Source organism: Aedes aegypti, unplaced genomic scaffold (genome assembly GCF_002204515.2).
Source record: "Aedes aegypti strain LVP_AGWG unplaced genomic scaffold, AaegL5.0 Primary Assembly AGWG_AaegL5_hic_scaff_1125_PBJ_arrow, whole genome shotgun sequence".
NCBI classification, from domain to species: domain Eukaryota; kingdom Metazoa; phylum Arthropoda; class Insecta; order Diptera; family Culicidae; genus Aedes; species Aedes aegypti.
The window spans coordinates 25,200-49,983 of NW_018734543.1; the positions used below are offsets into that span (position 1 = coordinate 25,200).

Here is a 24,784-nt window from a genome sequence, read left to right on the forward strand (position 1 = left end):
TAAATCTACCAAAAAATTAGTGAAATTTACCCATAATAAGCCATTTTATGAGACGTTTCGAATCATATGGTTTCCGTTTGTTTACACGGAGAGAATGGAAAATTCTAGTTAATATATTTTATATGCGATTGAAATCATTTCAATATTTTATTCATTGAAATGCTTAAAAATCAAATTCATTATAAGCTTTCCAATGCATAATTAAGAAATATTTTCAGCTGAGCATATTGATCATCCATAATTGCTCAGAGGACTTTGCATGTTACTCACTTGCAGGCGTGTTCTATCAGTAGCGAGCTACGTGTCGGCCATTGTAAAAAATCTTGCACGAGTCAAGAATTCATTTAGTTCTTTGTGCATATCGAACAAATTCATAAAGTAAAAAAAACACCTGGTAAGTTTATTCGCAAGATAGCACTTCCCAGCTGCGGAACCAAATACTGCAACATCATTTTCTCCCAGAAAACATTCCCGTTCTGATGGAGTTCTCGTTTGTGAGAAGAGCACCATCGCCGAGGCCATCGTGAACGTGAAAACTAAAACTGTTCCGGGAATGCCACCGGTAGAATGTGCACTACTTCATGCTATGATCCACTATTGATCTACAAGCGCAACTTCCAATGAAGATCTTCAATCTGCAATGGTCTTCCCCGCACCAAGTGAGTTTGACAAAAATTCTGCTGAGACACCAACCATGCAAATAATCTTCCTGCAGGGAGTATAACATATATTTGTTTTTCGTGAAAATGTAACAATTTCATTAAATTGATGGAAACTATTAAATTTCAATTTTACTTTTATTTTTAAAATGAAAACAAAAACATTTCAATGGATAAATTGAATTTCGTCTCTTTATGTATCACTTAGATAATTCCCAAATAAGCATGATCAAATATAAATGAGTTTTATACTAGCAAAGCATATTTTAGATATATGCATTACAAGGGGTGAATAGACCGAATATGGTTTTAGTATGACATTTAAGCTTTCTAGTATATTTAATTTTCTGCGTGTACCAGCTTTGAAAGTTTATGGCGGGCCGATTTATTTACGTTTCTTCTAGCGCTACATTTGGAAGAAGCTTATTCAATAATGGCGCTGGTGGCAATGCAACAAAGTTTTTAATTTTTGCCTGTATTATTGAAATCAGCAGGCAGGGAAGATATTTTTCATCTAATGGTAACATAATACATGTAAACCGGGTAGTAATTTGCGCTGAAAGAGACGAGACGTCATCGCCAACAAAAATGTGATCAGCGCCATTCAGATATCATGCTAGTTTTTTGAACAACAACAATGAGCGGCCCGCCAGAAAACGTCATTTGAACGTCTCGTAAAATGGCTTATCTGTTGGAGGCACCACACAGCGGACAACAACAGCGAACGAGAAACGAAGTCGAACGGAGAAAACGGACCGGAGAAAGAACAAAACACCGGTGTACTTCTCAACAGTACTCGAACGAATGATATTTATTTACATTCAACTTAGCATAAACAATAACAACACTGACAACACGTTCATAGTGTACTCATACAATTAAGTTGTCTCGATACGAGGAGGGATGATTGAAACATACACTCAACACTCCCCCTCAAGTCATCATTCCGAGTATCACAGATAATCTATATCACAGTTCTGTTCATAATCATTAAAAACTCTCGAAAACTTCATCTCTAAATTTAAAATCCATTTATGCGATTTTCACCTATATTCGGCTTTATCCTACAGATCTCCTAATCAGGACACTAACACAAGTTCGTCACACATTACAGCAGGACCACACTTGAAAACAAACAGCTCCCCCTATCCGAGCCAATCGGTCACTTCTGGTTGGAAACCTCGTCGTTAGCTCGGATTCGGAATCCAAACAGTCCGCATAACACACCTTCTTGCTGGGGTTTTTTTTCGAGCTGTTGCCCCTGCCTGCTGTTCTTGAACTGGAACCCAACGAACATCTCTATTCCGCTTCATCAGTTCTGGAACTTTGATCTGCACTGTCGATGTCTTCTTTTCTTTTTCTGTTGATCCCATCAAAACATTTGCTTCAAATATCACTTCACGATTTTCCATTTTCTTCTCCACAGAATAACCGGAGCGTCGTTTCTCCATCGTAGTATTCGCTACACTGAAATGAATTTTATTGTAGAATCTACTGAATCCATGGTAAAATTAAGAACTGCACCAACGATTTTCAACCGACTACATTAATCTGTTAACTCTACCAAAACATAGTTAAAATCACTACACAATAAAAATTTCTTTTGTTGATTTAACCAGAGTTGTAGTATTTTTGACTAGAAACATTCTTGATTTGAGAAGTTTGACATCATACTTTTGACCACACTGTGTTGTACGGTGGGTGTCACGGATTGAAATACAATGCTTTGTAGTGGATGCTACTATGGACATAGTCAAATTTACTGCACTGCTCAGTGATTTTCACCAAATTATAGTAAACTTAACAGATTTTTGTAGTCGGTTGAAAATCGTTGGTGCAGTTCTTAATTCTACCATGGATTCGGTAGATTATACAACAAAATTTGTTTGCGTGTATTACCGTGTCGGCCATCATCGCAGTTGTCACATCACGTCGTTTACACAAAACATTCAACTGATATTGTTTTCCTTTATAATGTCCGACGGCCATCACTGCTCCCTCTTTCTTAATTTCCGCTCTATCACCGGCAAAACTGACTTGCGAACCTGATCTTGCCACTCTACTCACTGAGAAAAGGTTGCAGCTGAGTTCGGGGAGGTACAACACATTCTTCGCCTCACACTTTTTCTTACTGCCGCTGACGATAGCATAAAACACCATATCACCACAGTATTCCGCCAGCAATCTCTGGCCGTTCGCCACCATCACCTCGACCGGTCGTTCCAAACGCCGCATCTCAGTGAAGAAACCCGAATCATTCACCATGTGGTCCGTGGCACCTGAATCCAGGAACCACTCTATCTTCACCAATTCATCCTTCGACGCCAGGAACACAACCTCCGCACGATCCGAGGAACTATCGTCTTCAACAACTTTGTCAGTTTTACGATTCTTCGAATTCACTTTTCCGTTGAAATTTGGTTTGGGAACCACTGACACACGACAATCGCTTTTTCGGTGTCCGATCTTCCCGCATCGAAAACACTTCACCTTATGCCAAACTTGCCTGCTCGTCATGGCAACACCCTCATTGTCACCATCAGGGGCCAACTGACTCTTCTTCAATTCCACATCAAGCAAGCGCTTCTTCACAAAATCCATTGTCACGCCGCCGGGAAGCGTCTCGATCGCGGTAACTACCGAATCGAACGAAGAAGGCAATGTCAATAGCAAATGACAAATTGCATCCGACTCTTCTACCGCCGCACCACTTTCCTTCAACTCGCGAATCAAACAGTCGAACTTCAACAAGTGTTCCGACAAACTCATTCCAGCTCTCTCCACATATTTCAACGTGAGGAGCTGCTTCCGAATATACAGCTGTCCGGCAACACCACGTCGTTCGAACACCGCTCTCAGCGTGTCCCAGATTCGCTTCGGAGTAGCACAATCTTTCACTAATTCAAGTTGATTATCAGCAATGGCTGAAATAATCAAAGCTTTGCACTTCTTCTCCGCGGCTCTTCGTTCCACCATTTGTCTTTTCTTTTCCGTTTTCACTTCCGCGGAGTCGGCAGCCATCTCGCCCAACTCGTCGATCTCGGCAATCTCCCGGTGGAGGCAATCAAGTAGATCGAACGTATCCAGAATGGTTTCCATCCGGAACTTCCAGTTGTGGAAGCCGGAACCATCAAACGCGGCGACTTTAAATTTCTCGTCCATACCTGGGCCGATAACCTGTTGGAGGCACCACACAGCGGACAACAACAGCGAACGAGAAACGAAGTCGAACGGAGAAAACGGACCGGAGAAAGAACAAAACACCGGTGTACTTCTCAACAGTACTCGAACGAATGATATTTATTTACATTCAACTTAGCATAAACAATAACAACACTGACAACACGTTCATTGTGTACTCATACAATTAAGTTGTCTCGATACGATGAGGGATGATTGAAACATACACTCAACATTATCGTCGAAAAGTACACTGTTAAAAAATACTTAGTAATGTCTACCATCACTGCATATTTAACTTTACTATGCCGTTATATGGTACCAATAAACACGTATTATTTGATTTTTACCGCATTATAGTAATCATTACTATGGCTTAACGCCAATTGAAATGGTAAATTTAACTACATATTTTAGTCAGCAATATTCCATACCGTTGACAAAAACTTTCAATTCCAAATCCAAAGTTCGTGCCCGACTTCATAATTATAAAAGAATTGAAAATAAGGTACTTTCTTCAAATTGGTACTTCAGTTTAATTTGAAGCTCGAGATTTAATGATTTGATTTCAGAGGACGGAGCAAGCCAACAGAAGCAACTGAAGAACGATGGAGGAGACTAATCCACACCACCAATATCGCCAGCATTCCACCACCGAATCAACTAGCTTCATCTGTAGTATCAACATCACCATGGCTACCAGTACCCAACCTTAACAGCGATGCATCGCGAGAACCTCCGGAACCGCCTGAAATCATTCCACCTCCTCCGGTTGGACCCGATGGATTCATGAAAATGTAGACCGCAGCTGCTATGTACTGCAGCCCCCCACAAGGCGATCTAACATGTACTCCAGCTCATCAGGCGGTGATCTCTTCTCTACGCTTTCACTTTCCGGACGGGAATCTGTGGATCTCATTGCTGAACTCCTGCAGCAGTTGTCTAGCATTCGCCGCGGTGGTGACCCGCAGCACTCGCAGCGGCAAAAGCATCATCCATAGTTGGAACGGCAGCAAGTTACGGTGTGAGCTGTGTTTCTCGCTTTGTGGACAGCATCTTATCATTAAGCATTCGATTTTTTTTTGATTTTTTTTTCTCAAAATGTAATTCCTCCCAATGTAACAATAAAAATAGATAATAAAATAAAAAATTTACAAATGTAAACAAACCAACTAAACTGCATATATCATACAACTACAAACGGGGGTAGCTTTTACTAAATCCATATATTCATTATTACCAGAAACATGGTAAATTTTACTACGATGGAACTCACATAGTAAATTTCACGATGGTATAGTCGCGCCAATAATAAAACATGTTCTGTCAAAATCAAGTGGTAAAAATGTTTTAATTTCACCCTCGACATGGTTGGCGTTACTATGCTTTTCCTTTCAGTGTACACACACTCGTTTTATGGGTAACGTACTTTGACATTTCTCGCATAACTTGTAAACTCGCCTTTATAGCCATTGGTACCCGAGTGTGTAGCTTGTTTTTACCGAGAAAACGAATGGATTTAAACGTTATTCAACTATTCTATACTGAAAATAATCCAAAAGTTCGATCCACATTAATTTCAACATGGATCTATCGTTTCAAATAGCAAGGTAAAATAACGTGTAAAACTTGTAATAGGGTCCTAAAGCCCTGTCTCAATTTTAGTACCAAACGCTTAAGTTTAGGGCAGAAACACATGTTTACTCAATTTTTAATTGATTTTCATTGGTTTAAGTACAAAAAACATTTTTTTATGATTTTGTCACACCTTTTGGTTTAAACTCAAATGTTGGGTATATTTTGTTTTCCGTGTCCCTTCCGAAATGTCAGATAGGAACAACCCCAGTGTTCAAACTATATGCCCTGTGGCATTTTTGTCGAAAAAGTGAATGTCAAACAAGATCACAAGTGTCAAGGTTCATATTCGAAACCATTTTTAAAATTGAAGTTTAAAAATGTTATAGCCGTTATTTGAGCTGGAAAACTTGCTAAAGTAGTTGCAATAACATGCTCTTTCGTATTATTAAATAAAAACAAGAATTCATTAAACATTTTAGGACCCAATTCTGTTAAGGTTTGACTTTGGTCCGATTGCAAAGGTTTTAACATACAATTTAATCATGTTTTACAATTGGGTTGTTTAGTGATGAAAAATTCACAGTTTTTTGTAGCTTGATCGAAAGAGCACATTTTTCTAAGTGTAACACGATTTTATTGCGCTTTAATATCTGAATTTTGATATAGTAGGGTGCAGAGCTACTTGGGCACTTCCATGATTCACTTTGGCATGGGGGGTTTTTCTCAGCCGAATTGTCTGAAACTTTGCAATAAGAAGCACTTTAATATGACGCATATTGTGGCCAAATATGAACTCTGTAGCTTTCAAAAAAAACCCCACTGCCGAAGTGAATCAAAAGTGCCAAGAATAGGATCCGGCTCCCTAAATGATTAAAAAAGATTTCATTCCGTCGACTCAATGACATTTCAATTTACATAATGACAGCTCGTCCCGAAGTAAAACATTCCGAGGGGTGATTCAAACGCGATTTCTATACTAAATTCAAACTTGTTTTAAAAATAGTTCCAGGGCACGGAAAATTATGAAACTTTGGATTCTGGCTCAGTTTTTAACGTAGAATCAGAATATGTAAAAAACAGGATACCCCTAAACAAGCCAATTGTGATATCAATCACTTGTAGAACTAGTTTACCTAACATGACATAGTCTTACATTTGCCATCCAAGCATGACATGTTTATTAACATGTTATTTTTTTGGGAAACCGTGCGCCCGTAATGGGTGCCTGGTATCAGAAAATCAAGAAATTGCTAATGAGTTTACAACAAACTTTTCGAAAAATTTTCGCATACTCTGAGATAACGCCCTAAAAGCCATTGGTAGCCACGTGTGTAGCTCGTTGTTTCTGAGCAGAAGAAAGAGTAAGCATCCAAACCAACACCACGAGCAGGTAGATAATGATCCTTTCTTCCCCATAGCTTTGTTGAATAGCATGAAAATCAATTCAAATGCTCAGAAACAACGAGCTACACACATGGTTACCAACTGGGAGGGAGGCACCGATACTACACACGAAATATAGAACAACGTTTGTTTGAACTGCAAGATAGCTCCAGCTTGCCAACAACAATCAAGGCAGGCTTGGGGAAAACCGCTAGTTTTCTTTTGTTGTGTACTTTCGATCTTTCCTGACAAACAAAAAAGGCCACAGTTTTCTTTGCAATAAATAATAATTTTCATTGGAAAAAGTAAAACGATGCGTTTTGCAATGCTTTATATTCAATCAGTTCACTTCCACGTTATCTCCATTTCAGGCCATAACCGTCTCAAAACGCCCAAAATATTCAAACGAATCTATGATTTGGACAAAATAATAAATCTTAAACAAAATCGCACAAAATCAGTCATATCTCAAAAAATCCGATAAAATCACTAATAATTCATCGAAATGCTCAAAATCGATGCTCATCCCTAAAACGCAAATGTCAAAGTAGATCGATTCTGATGTTTTGTTTATCTTCGATCTCGCGACTACGAAGTTGGTGAATGTTACCAAGTTGGAGCAGCTACGAAAAATGCAGGGTTTTTCTGTCCAAATTTTTAAAAAAGATTAATTTACATACAGTGGGGATTCGCTCGTTGGAGGTCCGCTACATGGAATGACTCGATGGTTGGATGTTCGCTGGTTGGAAAATATTCCAACTAAAAAGCACTCAAATGTCAACAGAAAATGTCAAACTGACTTTGACATCTGAGTACCGTCGCATTGAAGTCTCCATATATAGAACAAATGCGTATATATATGTGCGTTTCGTGACGATTTGCTCTCGAGATACGTTAGTGTGGAGCATTTTCACCAGCTGTCAGTCGTTCCAACTAACGGGTCGGATTCGCTAGATGGAAGGCAGTTGTGTTCCAACCAGCGAATCCCCGCTGTATTGTGTAGTGAAAGCTCTTTGATTCTCCTCGGCTGAAACCAATATATTGCAAAGGTAAGGATAATTATATTACGCTACAGAACTGTTTTATTTACTCACTTTGTCTTCTACTTGGTTCCAGTTTTTAGAATTCAAGTACGGAAACATCTATGTTTATCATGAGTCACAGTGGTCCCCTATCGTTGGAAGGTGATTTTCGGACGGAAATGCTCATAAGACATGGGATGGAAGCATTAGAATCATCAATAGTTCTGATAGAGCTAACGGTCTTAAACATACTCCGAATCTTATCAATATTTACCAGAAGGTAATCCTTGAGGGTTTTCCAGAAACCCTCAAGAAATCTTTGAGATAATTCTCGGCCAGAAATTGCAATAAATGATGTTCAGATGTACTTCAGTAATAATGTTCAATTCTCGCGTTTAGTATCATATAGGCGTATCTGCAGTAATCGATTTCTCTTCGTCGATTTTCTCTTTGGATTAGTACACAAAATCCAATCGATTATCATAACATTGTACGATGCAGCATGAGAAAAAACGATAAGCAGTTTATACTTAATCCAAAATATTAGTTAAAAATAGTCGCCTGGCCAAGTTATTAGCTAAAGAGAAAATCGATGAAGAGAAACCGATCACTGCAGTTACGCCCTTATGATACTGAACGCGAGAATTGTTTAATATCGGATGGAATAGCAACTTCCCTCTTCCCATACTGCTTCTGTTTGTTGCCAGGATGTTATCGAAGGTTGTGATTTGAACTGCTGCAGCTGTTTTGGCCCCGCCGGCTGTAATATCAATGTTTATTCCCACGATATGCCTCAAGGAAATTAATATTACTTTTTAGAATGATGTCAGGAGATCATAAGTAAAGATTTTGGCCACATCGATCTCAATCCTGCGATTCCGAGCAATATCAATATCGTGTATTTTGTTATGTGAGCGCATAGGCCAGGAGAAGTGGATGAACTTGTCATTCATTTTTCTGTCAAATCTCATACAAAATCTACTTTTTCTTTGACAGAAATTCACTCTAGGTGAACCACTTCTCCTGGCCTATAGATTTTAAACAAAAGCCGCTGGCTAGCGACGGTTGTTTTCGTATAAAAAGAAGAAGGAGAGCTGTCAAATTAGCTCGACTATTTTTGTTCCGCTTTGGGCGATTTCAAAACGGGTTTGCTTTTTTTATGAGGTTTTTGGGATTATTTCAGTTTTAATCGATTATTAGCATTTTGCTAAGAAAACTACGCAACTGAGTGTGTGAAATTTGCGATAACTTGCAAAAACTACGGAAATGGATAAAATCCGAAAAATGATTCCATTATCCGATATAATGAAAATAATTTGTAGGTAACTAGGAAACTCAAACAAAATTGAGTTGAAATTTCAACCGAATTGATTAGAGTCGCGCCCCTAGGTAGCGACCGGTGTGAGAATGAGTGACTAAACTAAAATTACAGCTCTGTGGGTGATCATTTTACTCACCGAAATGAGCCTCTGGACGTGCCATAAATTCTTTTGTTCTTTTGACTTTTACTGTGCGCCGTGTGTTGGTGCTGTCTCGCTCTCTCTCACAGGCAACTTGAAAATAGGGCGCACAGTAAAAGTCAAAAGTTTTATTGACTGTTTAACGATAAACTTGCGACGATCGACGTGCCACCATATTTCATGTAACGGAGGTTATTAGAACTAACTTGGAGGTGATGATTTGTAGGTTATTTGGAAATTTGGAGGTTAAAATCCCCTCCAAACACTAGCGATTTTGCGTTGACGTTTGATCACGAATAGCATGCATAGGCTCATAGTCGCCCCGTTAAAAATGCTCTAAGGCGACACGGAAGACCGTGTTATTTTCCATATCTTTCGTCTCACTCTAACAATTATCATCAAAACTTTGTGGAAGCAAATCTCGAGTTTTAGTGAACCGATGAAGCTGAAAATTTATTGGGTTGTGCACTGCATATATAGAATCATAGTGATACATTTTCGCATCGAAATATGGAGTGGTTCTTGGGATTTGCTTCTCGAAATGGATAGGGTGATTATGATGACGTCCCGTGCGGCCTTAAAAAACTCTATGCGAGTACGAACATTGTGATACAAGATTTCAGCGTGTTGCGTTTATCAGCTGTCATTTTATCATGCTTCTGTGTGTGTGAAGCGCTTCACCACCCTCACGCCCTTCAAGCACTAACCCCGCGCTAACCCCGCAGAAAACCAACAAAAAGATCGCTGCCGGGGGGAAACTGCTGCTGGCTGTCATCGTAACACAAAACCCAAAAACTCCTCTCCCAAAAGTGCATGTGTTTGTTGCGATTTTGAGTCCTCACAGAGGGAAGTGTCTGGAAAAATCTCGAATCCGCATCTGCAAGTGACTAAACCCGTTTCGTCGAAATAGCTGAAATAAAACAAAACTGGCCGTTTCCACATCTTGTTCCTCCTGACCGCCGTAAGTTTGTTCCAACTCCATAAAAGGAAGTAAATTTTTGACTGCCCAGCAGCAACGATGTCGTCTGCCTTGGTGAATTGTTACAACCGGGGATGCGGACAAAAGTTCGATCCCACCAACAACACCGAAGGTAAGTGTCTCTTGTATCTCCAGCTTGTCCATGGTGTTTCCACCATAGGTATTAACGAAAAAGTCAATTAATTTGGACCTAGCATTCGAAATAATTGCCCCACCAAACGCTGCAGAATGAAAATGAAAATACAGTGGTCCAATTTCATATTCGTACAGGATACTGTTTCCACATCAAGTTAGTAAAAAACTATTAAATGAAGTATTGAGCTACAAATACTTTATCCACATTGAAGGTAACAGGTGTTATCTATTATTTGCCAATCACAAAATGTTTCCATTTACATTCATCTTTGGATTAATAGAAAAGTATTGAATTGATGTCTAAAATTCACCCAATTCCATATTCGTTCACCTATCAAAATTCATACGCACAACGTTCAAAACTAAATTTAGAAGCTCTATTTGATTACTGAAATGCTTTATTATGATATTCAGATGTAGTGAAATACATTTGGGCAATTTATTAGTGGGCATATATGAAATTTAGGTAAAGTTATGAGAAATGCCAGTTTTACAATGATTTTTGCTATTAAATCCTATAATTCGAACAATAACGTTTATTTTTGTCATTGGATCCAATCTATAGATTATACTCGTAAGCTCTGATAGAAATTTAGTTGAATTATACATAGTTTAAAGAAATCATAAACAGTTTTTATCCCTTTTGAGTTCAGAGAATTGTTGTGCCATAAGTTCAAAACTCTTCTAAAATGATATTTTTAATCAATGTAAACCAAATTTTCATTCTAAACAACAGGTAAATGTTAATTTTGAATTTGTCTGTAAAACTAATTTGAACTAAGAACTTCGTTTTACAATAAAGTACCCTAAACTACGCTGTACATACCTCCACATAATTGATGTCATCGTAATATTCAATTATCTTTGAAATAATATTCAAATTGATAAAATAATTGTTATTGATATAATAAGAAAAATACAAAATAACTTGAATGAGCAGAGAGCATTGATATACTATTTAATAAATTATATCCTGTTGTTTTCATCATTTTAAAAAACGTTTGTGTTGCGGTTATGGCAATAATATTTATTCTTTAAATCTCTATAATCATGTTTGGTAGTAAAATGTAAATTAAAAATGATAATTACGCAATGTTTTGATAGGAACATTAACTATGAATTATGTAATTACATTTAGGAGCCAAACATAAAGAAATTAACTAAAATTTTTGGTTTTGGATTTGTTATAAATGTTATATTACCTAAGATTCAAAAGTATAAGTTGTCGATATCCACTCCTAGCTACTCTAAAACTGATTATAATTTTTTGAAACTTGTGCAATATTCGCAGTTATCATTCTTAAGGAAGTGATGTTGAAAAAAATGCAATTTATTGTTCGACTTTCCGAATATTTTAGCAAAAAACATGGGAAAACTGATATTTTTCTTAAATTTACTTGAGTTTCAAATATGTCCGCTTTTAAATTTTCCAAATGTATTCTACTGCATCTGAACAACACAACGAAGAGCTTAAGTAATCATCTAGTCCATTAAAAATTAGTTTTGAATGCTGTATATTTCTTTTTTGTTAGGTGTACGAATATGGAATTGGGTCAATTACAGACACAATCTCAATACTTTTCCATTATTCCAAAGATTTAAGCAAATGAATACAGTTTGTCATTGCCAAACAATATATGACACCTATAACCTTCATTATTGATAAAGTATATCGAAGTCCATGCACCATTTAATAGATTTATACCAACTTGATATGAAAACAGTGCCCCGTACGAAAATGAGATTGAGTCACTGTAGACCAAAGTCCTCAAATCACGATAACTTTCGATTCTGTTGTTGAAATATTTTCAATGTATCTTACGAATGGTGTGTGCCAAATTGATGAACATTTTTGTCCGTAAAACGGTTTCAGACACACCGTGAACATCCTTATCGAGACGAATTGATCATTGATTATGTCCCGTCCTCTAATCGTTTCAGATACCTGCATCCACCATCCGGGTGTTCCATTTTTCCACGATGCCTACAAGGGTTGGACCTGTTGCAACAAGAAGAGCGTCGATTTCACCGAGTTCCTGAATATCAAGGGTTGCACACAGGCCAAACACTCGAACCAGAAACCGCCGGAACCGGAAAAGCCCAAACAGGACCTGATCATGGACGAGGAGCCTCCGGTTCCGAAAATCCCCGAACCGATCAAGTCAACGCTTCAGCGGCCTCCCTGGGAAAGTCCCATGACCACAATGGAACCGATCGTAGCTCCAGCTTTCAAAAAGCAAATCGACGAACTCCCTGTTGGTCCCGATGCGGCCAAAAAACAGGCCACTGATCCGACAGAAATTAAGCCCGGCACGGCGTGCAAAAACGGAGGCTGCACGTATTCGTACGAAGGAACCAAAAGCGATTCCAAACCGTGCGTGTATCATCCAGGAGTGCCGGTTTTCCACGAGGGCCTTAAGTTCTGGTCCTGCTGCCAGAGGCGAACGTCCGACTTTACGGCCTTCATGAACCAAGCGGGTTGCGAAACCGGCAATCACAAGTGGACCATGGACGAAGAGGAATCCAAGGCGGTCAAATGTCGAATGGATTGGCACCAGACGGCCACGCAGGTCGTGGTCACGGTCTACGCCAAAATGTACCACTACCAGCGAAGCGTCGTCCGGTTGAATCCGATTCGGCTGTCCATGTGTTTGGTGTTCCCCCAGCAGAACAACCACGAGTACAACGTCGATCTGGAACTGCGGGGTGTGGTCGATGTGGCCAAATCAAAGGTACAAATGTTCGGCACCAAGGTGGAGGTGACCCTCATCAAGGCCGAACCGGGCAGCTGGGCCAAACTGGACTTCCCCCGGGAGAAGAAAGCCACGGCCACGGAGATTCAGCGGCAACTGCAGGAACAACAGCAGAAGGCCGCTGCCGAGCAGGAAGACGGTGGCGACGATTCCGACGTGGACCTGAATGACATTGAACCGACTTTCCGTATGGCCAGCCTCAAAGAGGTCAAATAGTAACCTACCTAATAATTGTACTGTAGTTAGCGCTCGGTTCGGCAAATGGTCTCAAAGGCGCCCGGCCGCGAATAAAACTTGCTGATGTTGTAAGTCGTGCTCTCGTAGTCCCTCTCGTGGTGATTATCACGTTTCGTGTTTATCCCAGGGCTGGTCGCGACAGTGTTTAAAAAAATTGGAACTTTAGCGACCTCATACCTAGAAAATCATAGCGCGCATCGTACCTTCGTGCTGTGCGTACAAAAATTCTCTGCTATTGGAAGTTTTTTTATACTACCTAAAGCAATAGAACAGTGCTACTTTGTGATAGAAAACGGTACTTTTCAGTAATATTTTTCTACTGTTGATCCGTTTACGATCCTTATTAGTACCCGTGCCTTCGATTATTCGTCAGTGATGGAAAGTGGCGAACTGTTCTGCTGAACTGGAACAAAAACAAAACCAAACGCTCCCGAGCGCCAGAGCGCTGGTTTACTCGCATCCGTCGTGCTCCCGAGTAACCGAAGCTAAAAGTGATTCGCGAACGTGTTCGAAGCTGTTCAGAGTCAAATTGTGTTTTTGGGAAAAAAGCTGCTTCCCCTCCAAGATTTATGGTTTCCAGGGGTTTTTGACTTCAAACTAGTAGTTTACTGTCGACTTGATGGTTATGTAATTAAGGGCCCTATTTTATAAGTCGAGTCGACCAAAAACTACTCGACTGGAGTCACTATCGACCAAAAATTTTGCTCGACTCGGCTCTGTCACTCGAGCTTATCGACAGTTGTCACTCTATGTGACTGGATTACTATGGTAGTCGAGGGGTGACATCTGAAATATGCATGCTTACTTTGATCGACAATGACTACAGACGAGTCACGTGAATTAGCTCGAATTACAAAATAGACCCCTAATTTGTCCGTCAGAACCATAATAAATCATAACTTGCACGATTACTCGCGAGTGAACGTTCCCGAGCTTGTTGTTACTTCTTTTGACATGTTCTCCCGAGCAGGCGGGTGTGGACTTACTCACACCTAGCCAGTTCGCGAGTCTGTGATGTTTGTTATGCGTTGGTATACACTCGTGAGCTACTTCGTGATGCGATCTTTTCCAGCACTGTTATTCGTTGGACCCATTAGTGGAAGCTAGCGATGGTAATACTTTTTGGACACTGCCTTGGAAAAAAAAAACCCTTAGAAGGTCACTTCTCCTTCCGTTTAGTCACTAAACATGGTTCCAACTACGAGCAAAAAAAAAGGTGAACCGTAAAACGGGGTGAATAAAAAAAAGTAGGGCGAATAGTAACAAAGCGACTATAATGCATTGATAAACTTTAAAAACCTCATGAAATATATATTTTTTCTCATTAGTTCAATAGCAACAGAGTATCGATAGACTATTTGACAGCCATTTTTGACAGCTTAAAACATCCGCCATTTTTGCCCATTTCTAACATGATCAAAAATGGAAATTGTTTAAAAAAATATTCTAGAGGAATTCGCGATTAGGGCCTATCTGACAAATCAATAACAATGAGAAAATAATCAATGAAATTTTCATGTGCAATTTTAAATTCCAATTGGAGAAAATATACTCAAACTTTAACTTTTTCACATTAAAACATATTTCATAAACCTAGTTTTAAAATCCTCATCAATACCACACACATCTCCTACAATTCCCCTAGCTATTTCGTACTCAAAAAATCTTTAAAGGTTTCGCCTAAAACGTACTCGAGAATGCCAGTATCGCCCAATGTTATGAGCCTATAATCGATATTATTTTCAGTGTCGCCTGTCACTTTGCGCCGTGTTTACATTCTGGTTTCAATTAAGCCCGCCATGTACGCCTTGTTTATTTTTTGTTTGCAGTGTCGCCGTTTACTCTCGCCGTGTTTTGATTTCGATTTCAGATGCGCCCATCACTTTGATAAACAAAAACACAGGCGTAATCAATAAAGTGTGTGGTTTTGCAAATAGAGATAGAAGACTATAGAGGACGAATGTCGCTGCTGTTCCCTTTGTTCTCACTCAGAAACATGTCGGGTACATAAGTGTCAAACTGCATACTTTTTCGCGTTGACATTTATAGCCCTGCCTATCTCCGCCAGCAAAAGATGTTCCTGCAGCGACGCCAGCGACATTCTTCCTCTATAGTTTATTACCTCTATTGTTTTGCATGACGTGAAGTTTCGCCTTCTACAAACTTGCGTTTTTTGAATAGTTAAATTATCGATAGGGGCCCGCATAATTATAAACCATACTTCTACTGTTTCCCATTCAATCCACAACAATTTACCACAGTATCAAAATAATTCTGTATAACATTTAAAATAACAATAAACCAACCATACCGTGAACAGTTTTTACAGTTTGACAAATTGTAATTGAGCAAACTACCATGTGGGGAATAGGCGGTTAAGTTATGTTACCATTTAAAAACGCCGATTTTGTCGAACAAAATTTTTACATTACAATTTGTCGAACGGTTCAAATACCATCCATTTTTAGATCAATCTACTGTACACCAAACAGGTAGAGAATGGTTGACCCATATAATTCGAATTGAAATTAATACTGTATATGTAATTGTCATTTTACAGTGCGATATAGTATTTAACCCAAGATTTACCCCTCTTGTGATTGAACAATGAAAGATGAGTTAAATAATTTTTATGCATATTTATTTACATTACCATAATATACTGGAAAGTTTCGATATTTTCGATATGTTGCCGTACACGTAATTCCTTTTTCGGTTTATCCATTACCGCTTTTGCCGTTCTAATTTCTTGCTGTCTCAGTGTGGGGACATCCGGGTTTGATGGTTCCATTTTTGGATTACTGCAACAACCCACTCTGGAAGGAACGAAATGTTGCCCCGTTAGAGTTTAGTTTCAACTCAATAATACAATATATTTTACTAACCAATGAATTCCGGATGTAAAACAGGCCACTTGTTCCGCACAATTCTTGTTTCCGCACAATTTTCATTTTTCAATTCACAACAAACAAAACAAAAGGCACTCTAAAACAATTCTATGCAACTTCATGGTTTCAACGGTAGTAAAATATATTTCTATTTTCATCAAATTTCCACCCATATCGAACGAAAATGTTTAGAACAAAATAACAATTGTGTTGTTTCATATTATTTTAGTAGAAATACTTTGAAATACGGAAATTTTTCGATCAGTTTTTTGAATTGTTACTACGATCAGTGTGCTATTTTTTAAACGTGCACAGCTAGGCGGTGAAAATTTTCGCTCACAAACACAACAGCGTACCACTGTTTGCGAAACTGTTAAATAGCTGTTGTACATGGTAAAATACATATGTGTTTGTGTATTGCAATGATAAATTCAACAACAATTTCTCAATCGGTCCAGTCATAGTTTTACCATTTCTGGGGGGTTTGAATTTCTGTATAATTCGACAATGTCTGCACAGTATCTAATATTGTTACTGTTTGGCATGGTTTACGCAAACCATTTTTAAAAGTTCTAATTCTTAGACTAAATACAGTTCAACATAAAAGCAACTGTTTGTTGTACATTAACCTTACCAGATACAAGTGATTAATTGTTTTGAATGTATGGCGAATTGTGATTTTCTATGCGGGGGAAAAGTTCAAGTGCAGTGAATAGACAATCGAGCTACAATTTCAACGCTTTATTTTCTTAAATTGTGTACATTTTGTCAGTTTCGCCTGATTCGCGAATCTTTCTAGATATATATCAGGGTGGCCACTGAACCGGGAAAAACGGGAAAAGCGGGAAAAAGACGGGAATTTGAATCCACCGGGAAAAACCGGGAATTTGAGATGGTCACCGGAAAAATCATGAACGAATATTTTCAAGCTCCTAATCTACAAACCACCAAAATAAGTTGTAGAAAGTTGATATGGTTGATAGTATTGCCATTAGGCATCTGAAATCTTGAACAAATAATATTTAAACATTAATGATTTAATTTCTTGTGCCCTGGCCACGATCACAGGGTTTGACGGTGCCAAAGTAGAAGGTGCACCATAATAATACCCGTCTGTGAAACATATCACCTTCCCAATACTTTGGCACACCTCTAACGGTTCATGATTTATCATGAAACGGCTGCATTCAGGCGGAGGATCCGTTAATATGTTTCGGCATATTATCAGGTCCTCTTCGAACGGAGGGACCGCCAGGGCTCATTAGTTACATATAAACCAGTGCTGGTTGTTGATGGTTCAGTTCGTTTACCACGAGCTGTAGCATCCTTTGTACTAATCAGTAATGGTTGTTAAGTTTCGAAGCTAACGGGTGATCAATCGTTTTATAATGCAACATTTGAATGGGTGTTTGGTGGAACTGCGCGTAACACTTGTTGTTATTAAATTTAGTGATTGTGTTGGTGCTAATGGTGTGTTTATAATAAAATCTATGGTGATGAAAATTTGAAAATGAAATTGGAAGTGATTCTGATAGTTTTGTTAGAAATATAATAATGATGATGTATGATGATGTGAACTCTACTAATTTAATAAAGGCCATAATACATTTTGCAATCATTTCTCTGAATATAAACATTATTGCCTAGTTCTTCAAACATGCATAATAAAAGTGTTAATAATGACAGCGAGTGCATAAAAATGGATTGAAATGATTTTGTTTTACTGTAACTTTGTTGATAGTGCTAAATTGTAGTTTGAATAGTAATGACTCTACAGCAACAAAAATAACAACATTTAAATTGAATATCTTTTAATTACTTAGTACAGTGGGGATTCGCTCGTTGGAGGTCCGCTACATGGAATGACTCGATGGTTGGATGTTCGCTGGTTGGAAAATATTCCAACTAAAAAGCACTCAAATGTCAACAGAAAATGTCAAACTGACTTTGACATCTGAGTACCGTCGCATTGAAGTCTCCATATATAGAACAAATGCGTATATATATGTGCGTTTCGTGACGATTTGCTCTCGAGATACGTTAGTGTGGAGCATTTTCACCAGCTGTCAGTCGTTCCAACTAACGGGTCGGATTCGCTAGATGGAAGGCAGTTGTGTTCCAACCAGCGAATCCCCGCTGTAATGCTAACAGATGGTAAATGCTAATAACAATGAATTTATATGAAAATGGTGTGATGTGAAAAGTGATATAATGGAAAGTATATCTGAAGTGTATTATGAAAGTTGATGAGTGATAATCGGTGAAATACGTGATAGTGTCGAAAATAAAAGTGACGATAGTGAGTGATGAAATGAAATGGGGAATGAGGACCTTTTAATAAAACTATTTCGTTCTTCACTTTAACCACTCTAGTAGCATTTCAGGCCTTATCATAGTTTGATAGTAGTCTAAAGTACTAGACTGCAAAACTACGGTAAGGGCTGATTGCTGCTAGGGTACACAGTGACCATTTGAGCAACATTGCTTAGGAACGTCTGTGTGATGAACGCAATAGAGGCTTATAAAAGCAAATGCTGGGAAGGAGCTTAGGGCAGATTAAGAGTGCCAGTACTACCCCTATAGCTACCGACAAAAAAAAAAAAAAAAAAATAATGATTTAATTTCTTGTACAAAAAGTCTATTTTGCTACACTAAACTTTTTGTAAGATGTAAAAATTGGGCATATCTATATAAATTAAAATGGAATGGTGTTTGTATGTCGCGAGTTTGCTTGAGAGCAGGTCAATTTTTTTGCTCAAGGGCTCCAACGTGTTTATGTGGAGTAACATATTTGAAAATCCTCCGAGAAAGTTGAGAAAATGGATAACGGGAATAGAAGCAAAGAAGTGTAAGTGGCAGAAACCTAGTTTTGAGATAATCGACTTTGAAGTTTTTTTTTTTCATTTCATACTAATTGTACAAGAACCAAAAAAACAAGCCAATCTCCTATAAAATAATATAATTTTTCCTTTTTGACTGAAAAATTACCTGAAAATTCCGTCTAAAAGCTTGAACAAGAATTTTTAGTATATTCTATTTAAAACCCGACCAAATTGTCCCCATTTTGCGTTTGGGCCCCTCAATGAAAAACCGGGAAAATTTTGAAAATTATACCGGGAAAACCTGAAAAAAAAGCGGGAATTTCAAAATGGATATTTGGTGGCCACCCTGATATATTTTTTCTTCACTAGGTAAATATATAGAGTAAAGTGGGGCAAAAGTTCGAGTGGGACAAGAGTTTCTTTTTAAGATTTTTAGCTCAAATCAAATCAAAACTTAGAAATGTCATGGTGGTTCGAATGCTATTCAAGTAAGAGACTTTCACTCCAAATATCATAAAAATCGATTGAGATTTGTAAAAGTTATGGCAATTTGTTGTTTTTCGACGTAAATATTGTAATATTTGGTCCAACTTTCGATGCGTGGAACCAAATGAAGATAAAATATTTTTCAATATTTTATGTAAGGGCGTTTCTAGGCCTATCATAAGGATGCTTTGACGTGTATTAGTTTTTCCATAAATAGTTGGAATCAATTTTTGGCCCATAGTGGGGCAAAAGTTCGAATTTGCGGGGCAAAAGTTCGACCCATGTATAAACCCACGGAAAATGTTTCAAATTTCCTGAAATCTACATATTATCTTCAAATTTAGCGAAATTTGCCTGATCGTGCAAAAAATGTCACCAAAATTTTACATTTTCACTTAGTTTTGCGAAAAACTGCTATTTTTTGGGTGTATTATAATTAACCCTGTTTTGGGCAATTTTTGATGAAAATTTAGTGTGTATTTTTCGGCAAACATAAGTTTACAGCTGGTATAAAGTATGCCTGGCATAAAAGTATTGATATTTTGTGTTTTAGTCAACGAACTTTTGCCCCACACTAGATTCGAACTTTTGCCCCACCGGTGGGGCAAAAGTTCGTTTAAGACAATCAATTTTGAAACTGTTATAACTAAAAATGGGTAAATATTTTGACACAAGTTTATTGAGCAAAGTTATAGCCAATATGTTGAAGGTTCGCTGTATGGTATTTGTTTTGTTTCATCTGCTACTATTTTCCTGGAAACTTTGATTATACCACTAAGGTCGAACTTTTGCCCCACCTTACTAGGGATATTTCTTTGAAATGTACTTGAAAAAGAGTTAATTTTGAAAAATGAAAAAAAAGTATTGATATTTACTGAACAGTGTTCCTATTCGCCCCATCGCGGGGTGAATATAAACATACACAACATCTTCATTAATATTTGTATGATATTAATATTATTTTTTAACGTGACCCATATTTGGGACTAATAAAATAATAATAACTAATAGATAAAAAACTACACGGTTTAAGTTTTACACATTCAAACATGTCGGAGATTGTTTCTATTCGCCCCATTTTATGGAATCTCTGAATTCACAACTTCCTTCCCAAAAGTGGATTTTAAAACTGTCACTAAACATGGCAAAAATGAAAGAGAGAACATTTCTCCGGAATACACGCTTTCTTCCAAGTGTGAAATGGTGAATGTTGATAATAGGGTCCTAAAGCCCTGTCTCAATTTTAGTACCAAACGCTTAAGTTTAGGGCAGAAACACATGTTTACTCAATTTTTAATTGATTTTCATTGGTTTAAGTACAAAAAACATTTTTTTATGATTTTGTCACACCTTTTGGTTTAAACTCAAATGTTGGGTATATTTTGTTTTCCGTGTCCCTTCCGAAATGTCAGATAGGAACAACCCCAGTGTTCAAACTATATGCCCTGTGGCATTTTTGTCGAAAAAGTGAATGTCAAACAAGATCACAAGTGTCAAGGTTCATATTCGAAACCATTTTTAAAATTGAAGTTTAAAAATGTTATAGCCGTTATTTGAGCTGGAAAACTTGCTAAAGTAGTTGCAATAACATGCTCTTTCGTATTATTAAATAAAAACAAGAATTCATTAAACATTTTAGGACCCAATTGATTGCTCATTTCGATGCTTAAGACAAAATTTCCGAACCTTCAGTCGACGCAGCCTCTAGCCCAAGATTTTTGATTCAAGTGAGGAAACAAAGAGTGCCACTTATCTTGGTTAGTTGTTCCGAATTTGGGGGATTTAGGCAGGAAATCTTGAACTCCATTAGAGGAATCAAGGTTTCCTGTCAAATCACAAATAAATGAGACTGTCGCGCTTTGCCGGAAACTCTTAAAGATCGCGAACTTCTTTTAAAACATCTTAAAGAAGAAAAGGACATTGTTTTACTTATGACGACAAAATAGAACGTTTGTTGAAAGTCGACTTGAAATGTCTCTCAAGTGATTATAATGGCGTTTTGGTTTATTGCTGGGACGAACCTATTCTCCCCCAGAGTCTATGAATCTTATCATATTCCCACATAAACAAGAAGCTCTTTATTTGCTATTTTTATGTTGTAACGTTGAAAGGGGTTCCAATAAATTGGTCAGATAAAGTTAAGTACCTAGGACTCATGCTAGATAACAATTCAACTTTCAAAAATCACATTGAGGCCATTTGAGCTGAATGTGAAAAAAAAAAAAATGTCTTTATTCACTTATTAACAGAAAATCAAAACATTGTTTTAAGAACAAACTTTTGATCTTCAAACAAATCTTCAGGCCAGCCATGTTGTATTCTGTACTAATATGCACTAGCTGTTGTAATACCAAAGGAAAAAAGCTCTGCATAGAACCCAAAATAAAATTTTGAAAATTCATCTGAAGCTCCCTCCCTCCCGCATAGAAAAATACAATTTGCCACATATTGCTAATAGTAAGTATCCTATACCTGTTAAGGTCAATGTTTCACAAACAGTTGCTATTGTATTGAACAATATGAAACGCAAAGCTAATAACTATAACGTGTTGTTTAGGTAATCCATACCGAACAGTGAAAATATAACTTACTGTGCTGATGTTGTTCAACTATACCGGCACGATTTTTTTTTGGATATTGTTGAAATGTTTTGCATCTTTTTGTCAAATGGTTTTGACACATGTGCCTTTTACCATATATAACTTATTTCCAACAGTTTGGTAAACAGTAACCCACCTTGGTATTTGTGAGTGATTTTTATTAGGCACGCCTAAAAATTATCAGTAGCTGCAAGCGAATGAAAGAACTTTTAATATTTATATTGAAAGAATAATGCATATGTTTTTTACAGAATTATTGTTACATATTTCAAAAAAAAAAACTCAAATTGTTTTCTTTTAAGCAAAAATTTTTAAAAATATAAATTAAAAAAATATTTTTTTAATTGTTGTACGAAAAAGATACAAACTCTGAGTTGATGGTTTTCTAGCGTGCATTTTTTTTTGCACAGATTGGAAACCGATAAAGTTAAAAATAAAAATAAACTGAAATCTACTGAGCGTTCGCGAGTTTGTGCTGTTTCCACGGCCTAGAGGAATTACCAAGCGGGATTGTTGCCTACTTCCAATGCCGCACTGCTTGAAGGCCATACGGAACGTAAGTAGTTAACCGTGTTTGACCCAAAAACAATATTACCCAAGATTTTCGTCAATTGCAGCGAAACCAAGTCTGAGACCATGAGCGGAAGCTGAATGGAAAGCGTCGTCAAATCATCGTCCCACTGCTCGCAGGTAAAATTTAATATAAATATTGTCAACTCAAGTTTTGAAACGTTTCTTTCTCTGCAGTTTCTGGAAAATCAGACCAATTTCGAATCGGAGGATCATCAAAACAGCTATTTTCCTTCCGCTGATCTCCTATTCACAGAAAAATATCAAGGAAGATGTCAACTTTTCTAGAAGTTATCTGGTGGAAGCGGAAGTGGATGCTACGAGTGTTTCCCATGCATGAAATCAACTCGGATGCGTTAGATAATCCGGATGGCTGGGTTTTGGACCAAACAACTAAAGCTTGTGCGCAGCGTATTTCGGAAAAATGCTGTGACTATGGATCGCTCCTGTTACCTGAATAATTCCTGATTTATTATAAAAGGCATAGCTGAATAATTCTTCATTTATAAAAAAATAATAAAACAATTTGCTTTAATGATTTATAGTTGAAATAAAAATTTATTGTCAAATTTGAAAGGTATTCATCTTATTATTTAAATGGTACCATAACGTACCATAAATGAATCATTACGCAAACATTATTTGTTTTCATTTTTATTTTATAGTTGAGCAATATTATAACAGTTTGCATAATGGTGGATTGCACTATAAAATGGACAATATATCCGTCATTTGGCAAACTGTAAACGAAAAATTTTGTTTGAAGAAATCGACGTTTTTGAATGGTTACATAACTTAACCGCCTATTACCCATACTGTTATTTTCCCGATTACAATTTGCGAAACAGTGAAAACCGTTCATGGTAGGGTTGATTTATTGTTATTTTGATCTTATACGGAGTTATCCCGATATTGTTTTGAATAGTAATGGACAGTTTGTGAAACAGTACAAATACGGTTCATGATTATGCGGGCTGGTATAGTACTAATAAGTTACATAGAATGATGAGGGCGGAGCTCGATAGGGCCCTGGAGGTCAGTCAAAGCAGCCATTAACGACGCTGCTTAAAGCATTGTCGGATATGTGGGACAGAGATCAAGAAACGATTGGTTCGACGAGGAGTGCCAGGAGGTTTTGGAGGAGAAGAATGCAGCGCGGGCTGCAATGCTGCAGCATGGTACGCGGCATAACGTGGAACGATACAGACTGAAGCGGAAACAGCAAACCCGCCTATTTCGGGACAAAAAGCGCCGCCTGGAAGAGGTGGAATGCCAAGATATGGAGTTGCTGTACCGTTCTAAAGAAACGCGGAAGTTCTATCAGAAACTCAACACATCCAGCAAAGGCTTCGTGCCGCGAGCTGAAATGTGCCGGGATAAGGATGGGAGCATCTTAACGGACGGACGCGAGTTGATTGAAAGGTGGAAACAGCACTACGATGAACACCTGAATGGCGCAGAGAACTCAGGCACAGAAGGTCAGGATAGCGAAAGCGAAGGCTACGTCAGCACAGCGGACAATGGAAACCAACCAGCTTCCACGATGGGGGAAGTTAAGGATGCCATTCAACAGCTCAAGAACAACAAGGCCGCTGGCAAGGATGGTATCGAAGCCGAAAACATCAAGATGGGCCCGGGCAGGTTGGCCGCTTGTCTGCATCGGCCGATAGTCAGAATCTAGGAAACGGAACAACTACCGGAGGAGTGGAAGCAAGGCGTTATATGCCTTATCTACAAAAAGGGCGAACAACTGGAGTGGGCGAACGCTCCATCCAGTCCGTTCGAGTCCCGGCAGGGACTACGACAGGGTAATGGACTTTCGTGCCTGTTGTTCAATATTGCGAGGTGTCATGCGGAGAGCCGGACTTAATAGTCGAGGCACGTTTTTCACGAGATCCGGAAAATTTGTTTGCTTCGCGGTCGACATGGATATTATTGTGAGAAAATTTGAAACGGTGGCAGATTTGTTCGTCCACCTGAAACGCGAAGCAACAAGAGTCGGGCTAATGGTGAATGCGTCGAAAACAAAGTA

General features: G+C 38.1%; 1 protein-coding gene and 2 long non-coding RNA genes across 3 annotated transcripts; 2 read left to right on the top strand and 1 right to left on the bottom strand.

Annotated features, from left to right (window-relative positions):
• The first annotated feature begins 9,992 nt into the window (after positions 1-9,992).
• On the top strand, positions 9,993-13,458 carry LOC5568725 (cysteine and histidine-rich domain-containing protein). The gene is made up of 2 exons (XM_001658056.2): positions 9,993-10,373; positions 12,338-13,458. Exons 1-2 carry the CDS (start codon positions 10,301-10,303, stop codon positions 13,363-13,365), a joined length of 1,101 nt encoding a protein of 366 aa, XP_001658106.1. The 5' UTR covers positions 9,993-10,300; the 3' UTR covers positions 13,366-13,458.
• A 2,552-nt stretch (positions 13,459-16,010) lies between these two features.
• Positions 16,011-16,522, bottom strand: LOC110680258. The gene is made up of 2 exons (XR_002502805.1): positions 16,272-16,522; positions 16,011-16,202 (listed from the first exon to the last, which is right to left on the bottom strand). It is a non-coding gene; the product is annotated as an uncharacterized LOC110680258 (long non-coding RNA).
• A 6,078-nt stretch (positions 16,523-22,600) lies between these two features.
• Positions 22,601-23,272, top strand: LOC110680257. Its single transcript, XR_002502804.1, has 3 exons — positions 22,601-22,738; positions 22,800-22,872; positions 22,930-23,272. It is a non-coding gene; the product is annotated as an uncharacterized LOC110680257 (long non-coding RNA).
• The last annotated feature ends 1,512 nt before the right edge of the window (positions 23,273-24,784 follow it).